General features: G+C 34.9%; 1 protein-coding gene across 1 annotated transcript in view; it reads left to right on the forward strand.

Moving 5' to 3' along the window:
• The window catches only part of LOC121424361 (latrophilin-like protein LAT-2), a 41,010-nt gene extending 32,395 nt beyond the window's left edge, over window positions 1-8,615 (forward strand). Inside the window, exons 16-27 of the mRNA XM_041620020.1 lie at window positions 121-170; window positions 662-776; window positions 995-1,098; window positions 1,603-1,705; window positions 2,382-2,532; window positions 3,127-3,196; window positions 3,601-3,667; window positions 4,378-4,469; window positions 5,067-5,193; window positions 6,057-6,230; window positions 7,367-7,385; window positions 8,151-8,615. Of these exons, the coding sequence (XP_041475954.1) occupies window positions 121-170; window positions 662-776; window positions 995-1,098; window positions 1,603-1,705; window positions 2,382-2,532; window positions 3,127-3,196; window positions 3,601-3,667; window positions 4,378-4,469; window positions 5,067-5,193; window positions 6,057-6,230; window positions 7,367-7,385; window positions 8,151-8,314 (1,236 nt within the window). The 3' untranslated portion in view covers window positions 8,315-8,615. The remainder of the gene's footprint in view (window positions 1-120; window positions 171-661; window positions 777-994; window positions 1,099-1,602; window positions 1,706-2,381; window positions 2,533-3,126; window positions 3,197-3,600; window positions 3,668-4,377; window positions 4,470-5,066; window positions 5,194-6,056; window positions 6,231-7,366; window positions 7,386-8,150) is intronic.
• Window positions 8,616-16,429: the final 7,814 nt, after the last annotated feature.

Raw genomic sequence — 16,429 nt, forward strand, 5'->3', positions numbered from 1 at the left:
GCAGACTAGACTCCAGTTAGATAGCAGTTCGTCAAGATCATCCTTTGGAATAGTATGTAATTTGGTTATGTTACTAAACCGGTTCTTTTTTTCATTTCAATTTTCAAATTTTTATTTTAGCCCAACGTAACAGGAAAGGTGTCCTGTGTATTTGTTGACGATACAAACAAGTAAGTTTGGTGCGTGCTTTCCATTAAGACAGAAAAATAATCATGACACGGGGGGCAAGATCGTATTTGAATAAACTGACATCACCGTTTAACTGTAATCTCACACAATAAAAACATTACGTTTCATTAAGCAGTATTGGTTTTCAAGCAACCACAAAGTAAGAATGATAAATTATAAGTAGGATAGTAATTAAAAACGCATGATTTCAGGAAGTCCAATGATTGCAACCTGCATGTCGCATAATACATTCAAGATTTTGTGGCAACTATGAATGTGACTAAGAAGTTTAGAAAGCTTTAATTTAAGCTCGAAATGCAAAAAAAAATTGGGAGTTGATTAGATTAATGCAAATAAGGTGGTGGAAATACGAAAAATCAACTTGAAAACTAGTCCTTTATCACATTCATCATATAGAAATTGAGAAATATATTCTTGTTCCCAGCTCAAATTGCTTCCAAGTTCACGTTTCCCATCTATATTAATTTTCTAGACTATCTACGGAAGGCTGTAGGCTTGTCAATACCAATCGAACGCACACTGAATGTACTTGCAACCATCTTACCAACTTTGCTATCCTTCTTGATGTCACTGGTGTCTACGAAGATGTAAGTGAATTGTTTGTTGTTTGTTTGTTTCTTTTTCTGTACAGAAGGAGACGGAGAAGAAGAGGAAGAGGAAAAAAAAGAAGAAGAAGAAAAAGAAAGAGGAGAAGAGGATGAAGAAAAAGTAGTAGAAAAAAGGAAGAAGAAGAAGAAAAGTAGTGATTGTTATATCAAGAGATGATTTACCAATAATTTTTGAGTGTTTTCTATGATTATTACAGCTATCTGTTGCCCATACAACAGCTCTGGGGCTACTGACTATCATTGGCTGTTCAGTGTCTATTGGTTGTCTTGCAATATGCATCTTTGCATTTAGCTTCTTCAAGTAAGTATTACTTTATGCATCTTAGCACCGAATAATAGAAGATTGTGATACATTTTGATATAACATCATATCTTACCCTTTTCCTTTCCTTTATATTTCCTTTCATTTCCCCTCCTCTTTTCTTGGTCGGGGATTAATTGATTAATTAATTGTTATCATTTTATTTCCATTTTTGAAAGGGTGGGCGGGAGCATAGCACCCCAAGCCCCCCCCCGCATCCATACGCCAGTGCATGAGATTATTTCCTCACTATCATAAAGGCATTTCAATTCTATAATGATTAAAATCTTATTATTCTGTCATCATAGTCATTTGTAAAATCACTCGTCAATAGCGAGTAGATTTGTACTAGGTCGAATATTCTGTCAGTATTCAAGGTATTCTTCAATTTCATTGTGATATTCTTGACGAATAAAATCAATCAATCAGTCTCAAGAATGAACCTAAAATATCAATTCGATTTTATTTGATTTTTTTTGGTTTTATTTTGTTATTGTTATGAAGGTCACTGTGGAATACTCGTACAACAATCCATCGAAATCTTTGCATCTCCCTACTAACTGCTCAGCTTCTATTCTTAGTGGGTGTGGAGAGGACAGAACACGATGTGAGTATAATGATTCTGCAACAAGCTTGTCAATGCCGTCATCAGCACAGGTTCAGGATTAAGAGCCATTGATTCTCATGTAATGAAACTTATTGCGGTGTCACTATAGACTCTCCTGTAAAATTTTGATTAATCTAAGAGCACTATTTGAAAATTAATCGAATAACTATGATTATAAACGTGCTTGGAGATTAATTTTCAGTTTCATTGATTCATTTCCAGAAGAATAGTGGGATGTGGTGTATATGTAATTATAACTAAGAATTATAGAGATATATCTGTACCTACTTTCTCAGATTTAATACCTCATATTTTACAGGAGCTGTAGAACCGGAGGGGGCGCTTCATCCTCCTCCCTTGTTTTTAAACGTGTATAAAACATGCAAATAACCATCAACTTGTTATTTCATACATTTTCACCCCAACCACTGTTGGCTCATCTCACCCCCACGACTTCCAAAATTGTTCCGCAGACTAGATCTTTTATGAAAAGTTCACTTTCGTTTCAACACTGCGGTATCCATTGTAAAATATAGGGTCGTTTAACTATAGAACTTGTAAAGATTTTCAAATTTCCTTAACTGTGAACGATTAGTCAATTAGATGAATGGCTGAATATATCCCTTTTCATGCTATTTCTACTTTTTCAATATCAACTTTCAATATTCAAAAACAGATCGTTTGTACCGTGATTGCGGCTATACTACACTACACCTTTCTCTGTTCCTTTGCCTGGATGGCATTGGAAGGTATTCAACTATACATCATGCTGGTACACGTGTTTTCAACCAGTGGCAAGGTGTTACCATACTACCTGGCCGGCTATGGTGAGTACAGGTTAGGTGTCATGTGTACACCTGTTCTCGACATAAAGTGTAGTGTCCAGTAAGGTGAGGGAGCAAAACGAGAGAGGGGAGAAAGGGTGCAGGCGTTCAAATATTGAGGACTGACTGATCGAAGAAACATAATGTCCTTTGCACATAAGGGGGGGGGGAGGAGGGGGTGGTGCAAGTGTATATACATGTATAAAACAGATATGGCTTACTTGTGGACAGGCGAGCTGCAATTTTATGTTTAATCTACCGTCCTCAACAACCTTCTATTTGCAGTCGATAGTGCCAACATTATACATAGATGGAATGCAAAAATGGTACAGGGGCTTTTTAATTTAAGTATTAAGTCAAGGCATTAAATTATTGTTTTTGCCTTAAAAATGTTTTGCTATTTTTTAGAGTCCTTAAATCGTGCTAAAACGTAAAACTTTGCTAAACCCTAATTATATTCTTGTCTTCGACTTCCTTCATTTGACACCTTCATTTCCTTTTAAAAATCTGTAAGAGACACTCGCGATTTTGACATTTGATTAATTTTGCACTTATTGGCACTTATTCACTTCTTCAAATTTTCAATTTGATATTCAGGGTTGCCTGCTATTGTTGTAGCCGTTGCTGGTGGTATAAGTAAAGGCGAAGGTTACGGACAAGAAACATAGTAAGCGAACTTATATTTGTCTTCTAAATTTTCATGTCATGTTAATTTCCTTGTTCTTACTTGTTCTCACTCCCCACTACTATCATAATTTCTTTCTTTTTTATCATTATATATCACCCTCTTCTCCCTCTTCAATTTTAACTCCTCTTTGCCCTTCTCCTTCTTTTATCCTCATCTTACCATAGCTATGTGAGGATTGAAGATGACGCCATTTCTCTAAAGGCCTCCACTGGTTTGAAAATGTTCCTAATCTGGATTTACTTATCATTACATAAATTTCCACTCACTTGTTGCAAAAATATTATATGACTTTGTAACTGAATATAACATGACTTTTGACAGTCACATTTGTACGTTTTTGTTGTACACATTTTCCATAAAGTCCTTCATTTTTTTATCTATAGTTGCTGGTTGTCTACTGATCGTGGATTCATATGGAGTTTTGCTGGCCCTGTTGCCCTTATTATCCTGGTAAGTTATCACGAAAATACAGTTTTGTTATAAAACCGATAATAATATTTATAGTTGCTTATACTTAATACAACACTTAACACTTACTTTTTCAGAAGTCTCTAAGCCCTCTACAGTAAATCAGCATAATTAACCTGGCTTTAGCAGAGAAGCTGTTACGCGCACTGCGTTCCAAGAAATTAATTCATACCCGGTACCCAGTCACCTCACTTGGGTCGAGCGCTGCACATTGCGGATAATTTTCTTGCTGAAGGAAAAAAAACGCTATGGCTTGGAATCGAATCCACGTCTCTCAGATTGAAAGACGAGAGTCATACCCGCTAGACCACGACAGAAATCTTTGAAAAATTCTATGAGCTCTAAAATTTAAGAACATTTTCATTATACATGTATTCAAATTAAAAAAAGATGGAAGTAATAACAATGAATAAAGCAAATTCATGTTACTGCTAATGTATATTATACGCATACATTTTCGTTTCATATATTTTTCAAAAGTTAAATTATCCTATTTTATTTCTTGGGGGCGGTGATCGTGGTCCCTAACTGTGCTCCCCTCAATAGCGATTAATGTATATATAAGCTGAACTGTATGAAGGGAAATTGAAGGATATAATATACAATAACCAGAGCATGATGAAGTAAAACGGCTGATTAGTGATTATCATATGACTGAATACTATAGCTGTATGTGTTTTTGTCTCATCCAGGTGAATTTTGTGTTTTTAGTTGTATCAATCCGCATTGCCTACTCAGGGAGGGCTGCAGTCAGCAAAGATGCCACTAACTCACAGAATATCAAGTAATTTAAGAGATCATATATTTACAATTTATTGATAATTTTGTTGACATTTTTACTCTTGATTAATATTATCAACTGATGCGCCTGAAATGATATTCATGCATAGACTTACAAAGCTGGCTCATGATAAAATAGGTGCTTTTAAACACTGAAACTTATTGTTTTCAATACCATTATTAATGCTATTCTAATTATCATTATTGTAATTTCCTATGTCTGATGCATACTTTCATTATGATTATAATCAATGTTATTTTGATTTAATATTTATCATTATCATTACGTTATCATTATCATGTTTATCATGATCACTGTCATCATCATTATCATAATAGGTATTACTATTATTATAACGTTTTTTTATTATCATTGTGATAAATTGTTAATATTGTTATCATTTTTATGATAATAATGTCAATTTAATGATTCTAATTATCGTGACTATCATTAATCATTATCATATATCGGTGCGCCTTGAGCACCTAACAAGATGGATAGGTGCACAATGCATCATCAACATCGTCGTCTTCATCATCATCATTATCACAAACATTTTCTTCATCGTGACGATAATCACATGTTCCTCCATTAATGCAGGGTTTGGATCAAAGGTGCAGTGACCTTGACCTTTCTCCTGGGTAGTACCTGGGGTGTAGGATTCTTCTTTCTAAGCGGATCATCCCTACCCCTGGCGTATGCATTCACCATTCTCAACTCTCTGCAGGTGAGCAACAGTCCCTCGGATAGGTGTCAAATTCATATTCACTTATAAACTTTGATAAACATGCATGTTCCTGTACATTGTAAACATTAAGTTATCCATCAGACTCTAATATTTTGTTATAATATGAAAATATAATATATAATTGTATACAATCCTATTCCCTGAAAGCGATCTACTTTAAAATTCGAAAATTGAACACAGTCCAACATGACTCTATTCGGGGGTTTATTCATTTCGATTTAAACTCTAATATGATATTTCCATTTCTTAGGTGTTTTCTTAAGGTGCAACTTGAATAATAATTCCGTGACAATTCATGCATTTTCTGTAGAATTTGATTGAACACAGTCCAACACAGTCCAACATGACTATTTGGGGTTTTATTCATTTCGTTTTAAACTCTAATATGATATCTGCATTTCTTAGGGGTTTTCTTAAGGTGCAACTTGAATAATAATTCCATGATAATTCATGCTCTTTCTCTAGAATTTGATTGATTGGAAGTACTACGTGTGTATTTTTACATGGCTTTTCATTAAGTTCACTGAATGATATCGAATTGAAATGGACAGAATATAAGAATTGTATGAAGCTTACTCTTAAAATTATCTTCAAGCATTGCATATGGAAATTTATCACTGCAAAATCAAACAGAATTATTATCGCATTATGAATAGTAAATTTTAGAATAATTCAACTGCTGATATAAACTTTGTAGCTGAGTTTACGCGCTAAAACCTGGTTGAAGTTAATGCTGAGACCTTACTCTTAAAGAAAGTTGTTAATTTTCAAATAAATGTTGATTTATAGATCATTGAAAAGTAACTTGTTGATATAATATTGTTCCTTTCATTTTCTATCAGGGAATGTTTATATTCATATACCACTGTCTTGGTAATGAACGAATCAAGAAAGAGATGGCCAAGTTTCTCCTTCGTCAGCCATGTCTGCCGGCATGTCTCCGGGTGAGACTCGAGGCTGTGGCCCGTGTTGGCAGCAGTGTTTACAGCACAACTCAAAGTTCCACTGCGCCACCCGTAAGTTATACGTATAGGCTTAAGACCATTTTCGCCAAGTTTACGTTATTGACGCGACTCGATCAGGAAATCTAAAGTAACTCAACTTTCAGCCAATCAGAGAGAAGCACATGACACCAGGGAATTATGTTTGATTTTTTAAGGTGTGATTAAACATATGTTTTGTCTCAAGAGCTATAGGATATACACCATACCGGAGGACGTTTCATAAAGCTGTCCGTATGTTAATGGCACTGATCTGTATAGTATACAGATGAGTGGTTAAGAGTGATTTTAAGAACGACCGGTGATCCTTTCTTGTGGTAAATGATATTCACCATTTAATGTTCATTGGTGATTATTAGAGAATAAGAAAGGTTTACCAGTCGGTCTTAAAGTCGCTCTTGACTTAAGAAAACTTTATGAAATACCCGCCGCGATGGTAGCATTGTAAAATATGCTATTTCCAATAATAATTTAGCAGTATTATCATTAATATCAGGGTTATTTTGACAATTTGTTTACCACAAGAGGGTCATGATCTGAAAAATCTGGAAGATTCTTTCTTACAAAGATATATCAATTCCCGTTCAATGGAGCATTGATATAAATGGAAATTTATTAATATTATACATAACATATGAGCCCTTTTTTAAAGGTTTATTAAACTACTTTTCGTAATTATTACATTATGCATTATTATTACATTAAGTTCTTAATGAAATTGGGTCAATTAGAAAAAGAGATATTGTACCCATGAAATAAGCTTGATTTATCTTCCTATAATCATCATTTCCAAATTTAATTTGGCTATTTCTCAAGGTCCGCGAATGTGCATGGGGAGGGTGACAGCCCAGAACTTAAACCTCTTATACCCCACAAATTATATTAGAAAAAATGAAATAAATATATATATAGTTCTTTATCTACAAGAGCGAATTTAGCTTACCAGTATAGACTTCAAGGTCACAAAATGGTCCATTTTCTTTGTCTAAATAAATATTGACTTAAGTGCATTCTAGACGACAATGAGACGAGACAAACTTTTGGTTTGTTTCCTTTTCGATTTTTTATTATCTCATTTCCCTCCAGCTCAGATCTGTTTTATCTATTAAAACTTAATATCTTCTTTCTTTCTTCTACCCATCATTTTACAGGTTAACAAGAAGCCAGACAGTAAGTTATTTCTGTTTTTAAATGAAACATCTATTATTGCAGTCATTGGGTGTCGAAAAATAAATTTTTACAATATTTTTTTTGCATTATACTTCAATTTAATGCATTTCTTATTCTCAATATTTAGAAGCCCCTTAAACTCATTAGTACGCTACCTCTCCCGTTTTCCAAGCAAAAATATCATGAATTGTTTACAAATTCATACTTGCATAATAAATGATGGATGAATTAAAAAACATCATTACCATGACCTGGAAACCTGGAAACACGATAGCTTAGCCGTATAAATTCCTTTTTCCCCTTTGCTTGAGTTAGGGATAAAAAAATGACCGCCATATGTCGTCAATAATAATATTATTAATAATGATAATAATAATAACAGCGATAAATTTACCCATGGAAACCACTTCAGTTCCGTTCTGTTCTCCCAGAGGGTACTGCTATTATTCTTACGTAATGGCCGGAATATCGAATCTATTTCCATGAAAAATGATTTTACATTAAAAATGTATTTTATTGGGCTTGTAAGTTTCGGATAAATACCGCGTGGATGTCTGAAGCTATCCATACAATTTTTCATACAGTGTCTTTCAAAGAACAAAGATATCAAAGAAATCACATCTTTACAATAGTTCCTTCCCGGAGTTCCTTTAAGAATTATTTATACTCTTTCACTTGAGAAACTTATATAGAATTTTGTCAATAAAGAGTTCCGAAGTCAGACTCTTTTCCTTAATAATATGATTATTTTTCGATTCCGTCCAGCTGTTGCTCTGACGGAGAAGAAGAAAGATGTGATCCACCCCGTGGTCTATGTACAGGATATTGATGAGGACGATGGGAAACCGAGATCATGGCTCTATAACCGCGCTGGAGCTGATGATACCAAAGTGATTCCTTCCGACCATCCGGAACCGGATTACTACTGAACGACTTAAAGCCCGGTTGCCCCGAATGAGATCCTGGCTATTATTTGATATCATGGCTCCGTAACACAAAGATTAGCGACCAATTACTAAATGAACTGACCAATCAACATCAATGTTACACGCGCATTATTTTTAACATATGGATCAGGGACCAATCAGTGCGGTTCTTTCACATTTGCAGTTCATCGCAAACCGTTTTACGGAGCCTAGGTTCGGAAATGTATCTTCTGTATAAAAATTGAGGCTGGTTAAAGACCATTAAACCAGACAAGGAAATGAAGGACATAAGGTTTGACCCGTTCCTTCCACGAAATATTGATGAAGATGGGAGGAAGTAAAGGTCATGGGGCTACCAAGAATATCGTATTTTGTTCTACCCAGATACTGACTGCTTTTGATCTTAAAGCTTAATTTCTAAATGGCCATTCTTGGTATTGACAGATCACGTCTTGTACTGACTCTATCGGAGTTTAAATCTGCAAAGTCTGTAATACGCGTTTCAGACTGGGTAAAACTAAAGATGTGTCCGATTTTCTGGATTTGCTTTTCAACAAATTTTGTGCCATGAGGCTTTGGATAAGGAATGATTTTTGGTCAGTTTGCCAGTGACTCCGGTGTTTCGGGACCTCAAACACAAGGCAACGCATTTCAAGCACAGTACGGTCTATTCTTTGAAAAATACCACCATCACTAACAAAACCAGCTACGACTATATAAAAAAAATATATACACTACCCAGGCTCAACACTGCAACTGGCATAACTTAGAATATGATTGAAAATAACTTTGATGATGGACAAAATAATGAATTATTTTGAATGGTAAGAGAGACAGATCCACAAAAGTTAGCATCGAATTCATCAGCGAAAAATAGAGCAAACAGAAGTTAATATTTCTTTTACGTGATATAACTATCAAATTATATTTGACCTACATATTGTGAAATGGTTGGCGAATAATGATGCATCATTTGCCACTTTGTAAAAAAATGTTCAATGAAAGAACAATGTCTGTATATATTCTTGCGTAAATAAATCTTTCTCTTGAACAATGAACTAATTCAATAATACTATGCATTTCAACGTTTGATTGTATCACTACTTTTCAAGAAATACATGTATTATTAATAATGACTGAAAAGCAAAATGAGTCTCAGCTATATAGCCGGCAATCATGGCAATTATTCTAGTTTATATAGAGATAAGCACAATTTGTAGAAGGTATACTCAGAATTGGTATGTGTCAAGTCTTTGTCTAATTTTTGTGATATTTGGTGGTCAAATTGTACAGCAGCACGTGGGATTTCTTTGTTTTCAAAGATGCAATTTGAATACGATGTATTTTTATATTGTAATAAAAACAATCACATACAGTGACTTATTTTTTCTGTGGTATCTTGAATGTCATTTACAACCGTATTTGGCATTTCAGTTATTGTATATCAGCAATAATTTAGTTAAGTTCTATGTAATGATATCGGACTGAATATTTTTCGCAATACACATTTTGAGAAATAAATGTTTGGTATAAATTGAAGACTTTCTTTATCCATAGAACAAAACATGCAATGGAATAGAATTCTTGACTTTTCTTTAAATTAGTCGTTTTAAATCACTTTGGTGACATTTCGTGTGTTTACATGTCACTTAGGCCACCGCTTAGTGCTTTGTTTGTAAAAAAGAGGAATATTTACAATAACTTTGAAAGAGAGATATATAGGACAATATAACTGTACATATATTTCAATAGTGTATATCGTTATTTATTGTACATTTTTGATCAACCACAGGTGTGCTGCTGGCACTAGTAAGTGATTTTCCCGGTTGTAATTTTCACCTAACCCCATGTTTTTCAATTATTCTATGAAATTATGATGTGTTACCTGTAAATAAACAAGACTATTTTGAAGAAAAAAATCATAAAAATATTAATTAAATGTGAGTGAATGAAAAAGAATAATATGCTATTAAAGGCCAAATTAAAAAAAAAGTGAGGACTGTTCATGTTTTTAGGCCAAACAAGTGAACATGAAATTCATGAGATAATGGAAGATAAACGGGAATATGCAGTCAGTTAACATTACTGCGATAAAAGACGTTGAAATTTTGTATAATATATTTTATTAATAAGGATTTTGTTAATTTCTATTCAGATGGTCTTTCAATATTAATCTGTTTTGCTGTGACTAGAATTATTTTTGAGTGGGGGATTGTTTTACAACTGAGATAAATATTTTCCTCTGTAAGATCTAATAACTTAATTCCCTTTAACATGTTTAATGGTATTTTGAAATAAAAACGAATTAGTGTTTTAAACGAAGGATAGCATTTTGATGATTTCTTGTATGCATTCCACTATTTCAAAAGTCCTTCTGGTATGAAAGGTTTTCCTCGTTTATTGATTCGATGTATAGTAATGAATAACTTTATTTCTTGCCCATTTTCATCTCTTTTGGAGTTGTCGTTTTCTGACGAACGAAATTTCAATTGAAGGCTTTTCATTTGGGATGGATAAACTGATAAAGTTGAGTTAATTTGGTGAAAAGTGATAGAATATACATCGTACTTTTATTGTGACCATTCAAAGACACAGTTCCATTTTTGCGTGATTTATGGAAAAAAAGAAAGAAGAATGATTTCTAACAAGCCAATAATGTAAATATATATCTGTGTTTTTTTTATATGTTTTAAGTATTTCCATATCTGAGTAAAAATCTCTTTTATATGTTGTTTTCTAATGACTATTTTGAATTATATAACTACGATAATATAGGGCCTATACTTATACTGTATGGAAGTTTAAATGCCATTGCCTAATTACCACTTTTTGTGAATAATAATCAGTCGTAATATGTTATTATATTAATTCTTGTGATCATAAATAAAGTTTATGACTCGATTTTATTCACCAGATTAAAAAAAATGATGTCACCTAAATAAATTAAGTAAACGGAATTGGAATTCAAATTAAAAATGAGATTTTGTATAGCTTATTATGTTTTCATAAGGGAAGGGGTTGCTGAAAGGTGTATTCATTTCAAACAATTATATTGCAACAATGCTTCACGAGTTTAATCGTTACAAAAATATTCTCATTTATGCATTACATTCTAGAAATTTCAAAGAATTACACTGAGTCACAAAATTATAAAGAACAGACTAAACTGAATAGAAACCGGTGAATGGATTTCACGATGACAGGCTCGAGTGCGTTTAGAAACAATTTTTATCTTTATGAAAATGCAGATCATTGCAAAGTTACAAGTGCCGATGTTTATCTTTTACCCTGAAATAAATACTTAACCTAATATATTTCAAACTACAATGTCTCTTTTCGATGTTGTTTTATATAATCTTTAGTTTTTTTATTATATAAATAAGTTCTATTGATCAGGAAAGTGAATTTAATGCCGATAAAGCTAAGGCGGGGTAGGTGAGCGAGTTTGAAAAAATGCAAAGTATAATTAGTGAGGATGTATGAAGGTGCGAATGTGTGGGAGGGTGGGTGTCCGTTCGTGTGTACATGTGTGTGTGTGCGTGTGTGTGTGCGTGTGTGTGGGTGAAGGTTAGTGTATACTTGTGGCTGTGTAAGAATGTATGTGTATTTACTGAGGTATGTAGGAATATGGTATGGCGTGGGTGTATGAGTGTTTGTGTGTTAAGGTGGTAAGGAGGAATATGTGAGGGTGAGTGTGTGTGGGGGGTGTGAGTGCGTTTTAGTATCTATGGTGGTATGCAGGAATATATGAATAGTGAGTGTGTGGGGTGGATGTGTTAGTGTGGTATATCCATATCTCTTGCTTGCCTCTCTCTCTCTCTTACACACACATCCCAACGCACACACACCCAACACACATGCACACACACACACACAAACCAGCACCTACACATCAGGGTATGCGCATGAAACAAAACGATTGCTTGTTTTACTCGGAAGTGATGCGGTTGTGTGGATAAATATGCATGGAAGTCCGGGGTTCGAAACTCAACAACAGCTCTCATATCCTTGGGCAGGACACTTTAAAAAGGCAGAAATGTATTTTTTTTGCTTCACTTTCTCTAATGTTACAACACATCCAAATTGCTGTGCAATAAATGGCTGCTTTTTTTTTGGGGGGGGGGGGGTGGGAATTGGCAGCAAAGGAGAGATTCGAACCCATGACCTCGGAATTACCGTAACAGCGTCTCACAAATCCTTGCGTTGGAGACAAGTTAAATATGAAATTGGCCGAGATACACAAGCCACTCCATCATAACTGTAATAACATACATTCCGTCTATGAAGCAACATTCCTTGGTATTATTTTTAAAATATATAAATTTTTGGAAGTTGACGTTAAATGTCGAACCCACACGTAAATTTAAGCTTATATGTTAACGCGTGCACACAATTAGGCCTATATATGGCGTCGAAGAAAATTAAGAAAAACTATTAACTATTGCAATTTACATCGCCTCCCTACTATTTTCTGACAATTGCGCCGAGATTAATTTTCATACCAAGTTTTCCCTTTTTGTGTTTTGTTTCGAAAGAAATAGGAAAATGTATAAATAGGTTAAGGCATATTGCATGTATGTAGGTGAAGTCCAGGTGTGTTTATTTTCATCGAAACCTCAGGTCACCGGAGTTTAAATGAGCCCATATTTTGATGAAAATTACATCAGGAGTAAAATGTTGATATATCCGAGACTGAGAAAACCCATTTCCTTACGGTGGTTTTATTTTCATCTATCTTGTTATGTTTGGTCTTTCACAAGCCAGCTAATCGATTGCCATCTGGATTTTACAAGGACATGAGCAGACAGTCTTTGACAGATAATGTTAGGCAATATTTTAGAATCATGCAACCAAATTAAAAACACACTGGTATATGTTGGTGTGCAATGTATTTGAAATAAAAACCAGTAACATGCAAGGCTTTTAATTCTTTTGATTTTTGTTTGTGTTTTGGCCCAATGATTTGTTTTCGTGATCATTCTTGAAACCCTTCGGTATTAACGCGGCTGAATGGAATTAATATGCGTAGTTAATATTTTGTTTGTATATAATTTGAATGAAAAAACAATATCGAAGGAAAATAGGATCAAGATTGACTTCCCTTTAATGGGACGATAACAATGCTATATCATAAACCGGATATTATCAGGTTCATGAGAAGTGCATTTTCAAACATCAAAAGGAAAATAATCCTTGATGACTCACCTCATCCATGATCCACGTCATATATTTAGATCAGTTACATCGAGTCAATTGTTTAAAAAGGTCCACGGTATGCCTACATAACTTCACTGAAAACTTTTGATTTTATTACGTGATTGGGAAATCCTAGTCCTTATAAGAATTAAATCAGCTTTGATCGGAAATTGATTGGTGATATTAGTTCTACTAATTATCTGAAATTGCAAGTGTATAAAGAAAAAAAATTGAAGAAATTTGTTGCAGCGATAACACTTTTTAATTAAATGATTCAAAATCATTTTTCTCCCAGGCACGTATACCTGTGGCCTGTCGTAGAAAACTTCTGCCATAAAAACTCTGGCAAATGAAATTATGCCGTTGACACTAACATTAACAAAAAAATCTATGGCAAAAAAAAATTCTAATGCAACATGACCCTATTAGTAATAACGAAACCATAATACTTGGAACCCATTTTGCATATGTTGCTATGTCAAGAACAAAACTGGTTTTGACATTATTCCAAAATATTGAATATGTAAGTAATCAGTGGCCAGGTCTCTGGCTCCTGGGGACGATATGTCGTCCTACACAGGAAAGCTATTACTGGAAAGATAGCGCTTTAATAGTTATTTAACTAATTTGGCAGCTGCATGGAATGAAACAGATCGATTCGGCAGACCCATAGCCGTACTATAAGGGCTAACAAAGCTTTGAATCTGTCTACAAATCTTGGACTTTTGGTATTTCTTACGAGTGTTGCCTCAATTTGTAATAAAAAGGGAGAATTTTGAAAAATCATTCAAGGCGATTCTCGAACCTGCGTCAGAGATTTTGACTGCAGTAAACTCGCACTAGCGCATCGTTTTACCGATCGCGTCACACCAGTCGAGCTCTCAGCTGATCGATGCGTTCGAAAGTCATTCTGTTCAATGAACGTTCATGAGGCGTAATCTGACTAAAAGAAGCCTATTGATTGCTTGGTCTGCCGAATCGACACCAATATAGTCTTCACCGAAACGGAGTACATACGATCTTGAATTATTGGCGTAGTCGTCCATTTGAGTGCATGTTAACTGCATTAAAAAAAAATCAACGCAGTAGGAATTCTATTTGCCCGCATAGATAACAGAATTGATGTTTATTTAAAGCCAAGTTTTACAGATGTACAATTATCTGAGCACATTCTTTATTTTTATTGTTAATAGGAAGTTTCGCAAAAAAATCGGGGACGGATTATACAACATAGAAAATATATTATCAAAAAGGCCTTCATGACAAAGCAGTCTTCGTCGAAATTCGGTGAAAAAAACAGTGTCGTCCTGGACTCTAGACAAACGACATATTTACATTTTACGTCTGCGTATTGATTGCGAGAACTCCCTAATATATCTCGAATAAAAACGCTTGATTCACAAGAATTCATGGAAGTAATGCAACGCAATTCTTTTTTTTTATTAAGGCAGAGTAATATAAAACTACTTTCAGCAGGTTTCAGTAGCAATTTTATATGGCGGTTCATGACGGTTCCCTATAACCGCCGTGAAGTTCGTGAACCGTGTCCCACTGATGGCGGTAAGGACGTAAACGCGATGTGACTACGTTCTCAATGCGTTTTGCGCGGTAACATGAATCTTCCCCGAAAGGAGGCTGAGTCCGGCTGCAGTTTTTCAAACTCGAAATTTCGTGTTCATGTAATTCCCAATCGTTAACATCATCTATTCAGCATTAAAACATTGTCGCCATTCCGCACCTTCATGATACCCTCCACGTTTATGCCTACGGACCTTGGCTCTGGCAAGCCGTTTTCTTCATCCTAATTTCTTAAAACCAATAATGTAACGATTGATATAAAGATATGTACCGTACCGTAATTAAAGAAAAACGGCTGGCCACACAGTATGTCGGCATAATAATAATAACGGTATATTTACCAAGGGTAGCCACTTCAGTTCCGAAAACTGTTTTCCCAGCGGACCCTGCTATTATTATTACCCGGCTAAGCTAGGCTACCTATTCAGGTGCACACAGCTTTTTGAGGAATTACTTCCTGCCGGTACCCATTTACCTCACCTGGGTCGAGTGCAGCACACTGTGGATGAATTCCTTGCTGAAGGAAATTACGCCATGGCTGGGATGTGAACTCACGACCCTCAAAGTCGGGAGACTTATCCACTGGGCCACGACGCACACAAAAGCTAAACCACCAAGGTGTGAATGTGAGACAGCCCCTTCATAGGGAACATTCGCAATCACTTCACAGACGCTTTCTATAACGCAGATAATTATGTAAAAAAAACTTCAATGACAAAAACAGCCATATTTGAAAATCGGTGAATCGAAATAGCAATGTGGTACAGGAATATGGACAATCGATATTTTTGTATTTTTCGTCCACTGCAAAAACTCCGGTGTAGATTTAACACCAGTCCGGAATCTATATATGTCCACACCATAGAAGTCTTGAAACAACACCAGTTTGGAATCAAACCGATGCTGTTTTAATACTAATTGATGTTGTATAAACATCTATCTGGTGTAAAACCCAAAACCAAACATGTGTTGTTTAACTCTGATGTGGACATAATATATTCCGGGCGGGTGGTAAATCAACACTAGAGATTTTGCAGTGTCTGGTCCGAATCTTCGGATGATCTGCTGTCCCATGCCACTAAATTTCGCCAAATACCTATTAGTTGTTCATTGTGATTTGACTTGCATTTTCAAAGGAATTGGTGCGCTTTGAAAAGCGTGTGCTTATTGATTGCGAAAAGACGCTAACGAAGGAAAAGTACAACCGACTTGCTAAAGCTGTGGGAATGTTAAGACCCTCAGAAAAGGAAGTATTATTGCTTTACTCTTAAATCAACCGGATTCTAGCAAGACCTTTACAAAAATAATCACAAAGCTACGTGAAACTAAAAGTGAAAAGCACTC

This window comes from Lytechinus variegatus, chromosome 11 (genome assembly GCF_018143015.1).
Source record: "Lytechinus variegatus isolate NC3 chromosome 11, Lvar_3.0, whole genome shotgun sequence".
Classification (NCBI taxonomy): Eukaryota; Metazoa; Echinodermata; class Echinoidea; order Temnopleuroida; family Toxopneustidae; genus Lytechinus; species Lytechinus variegatus.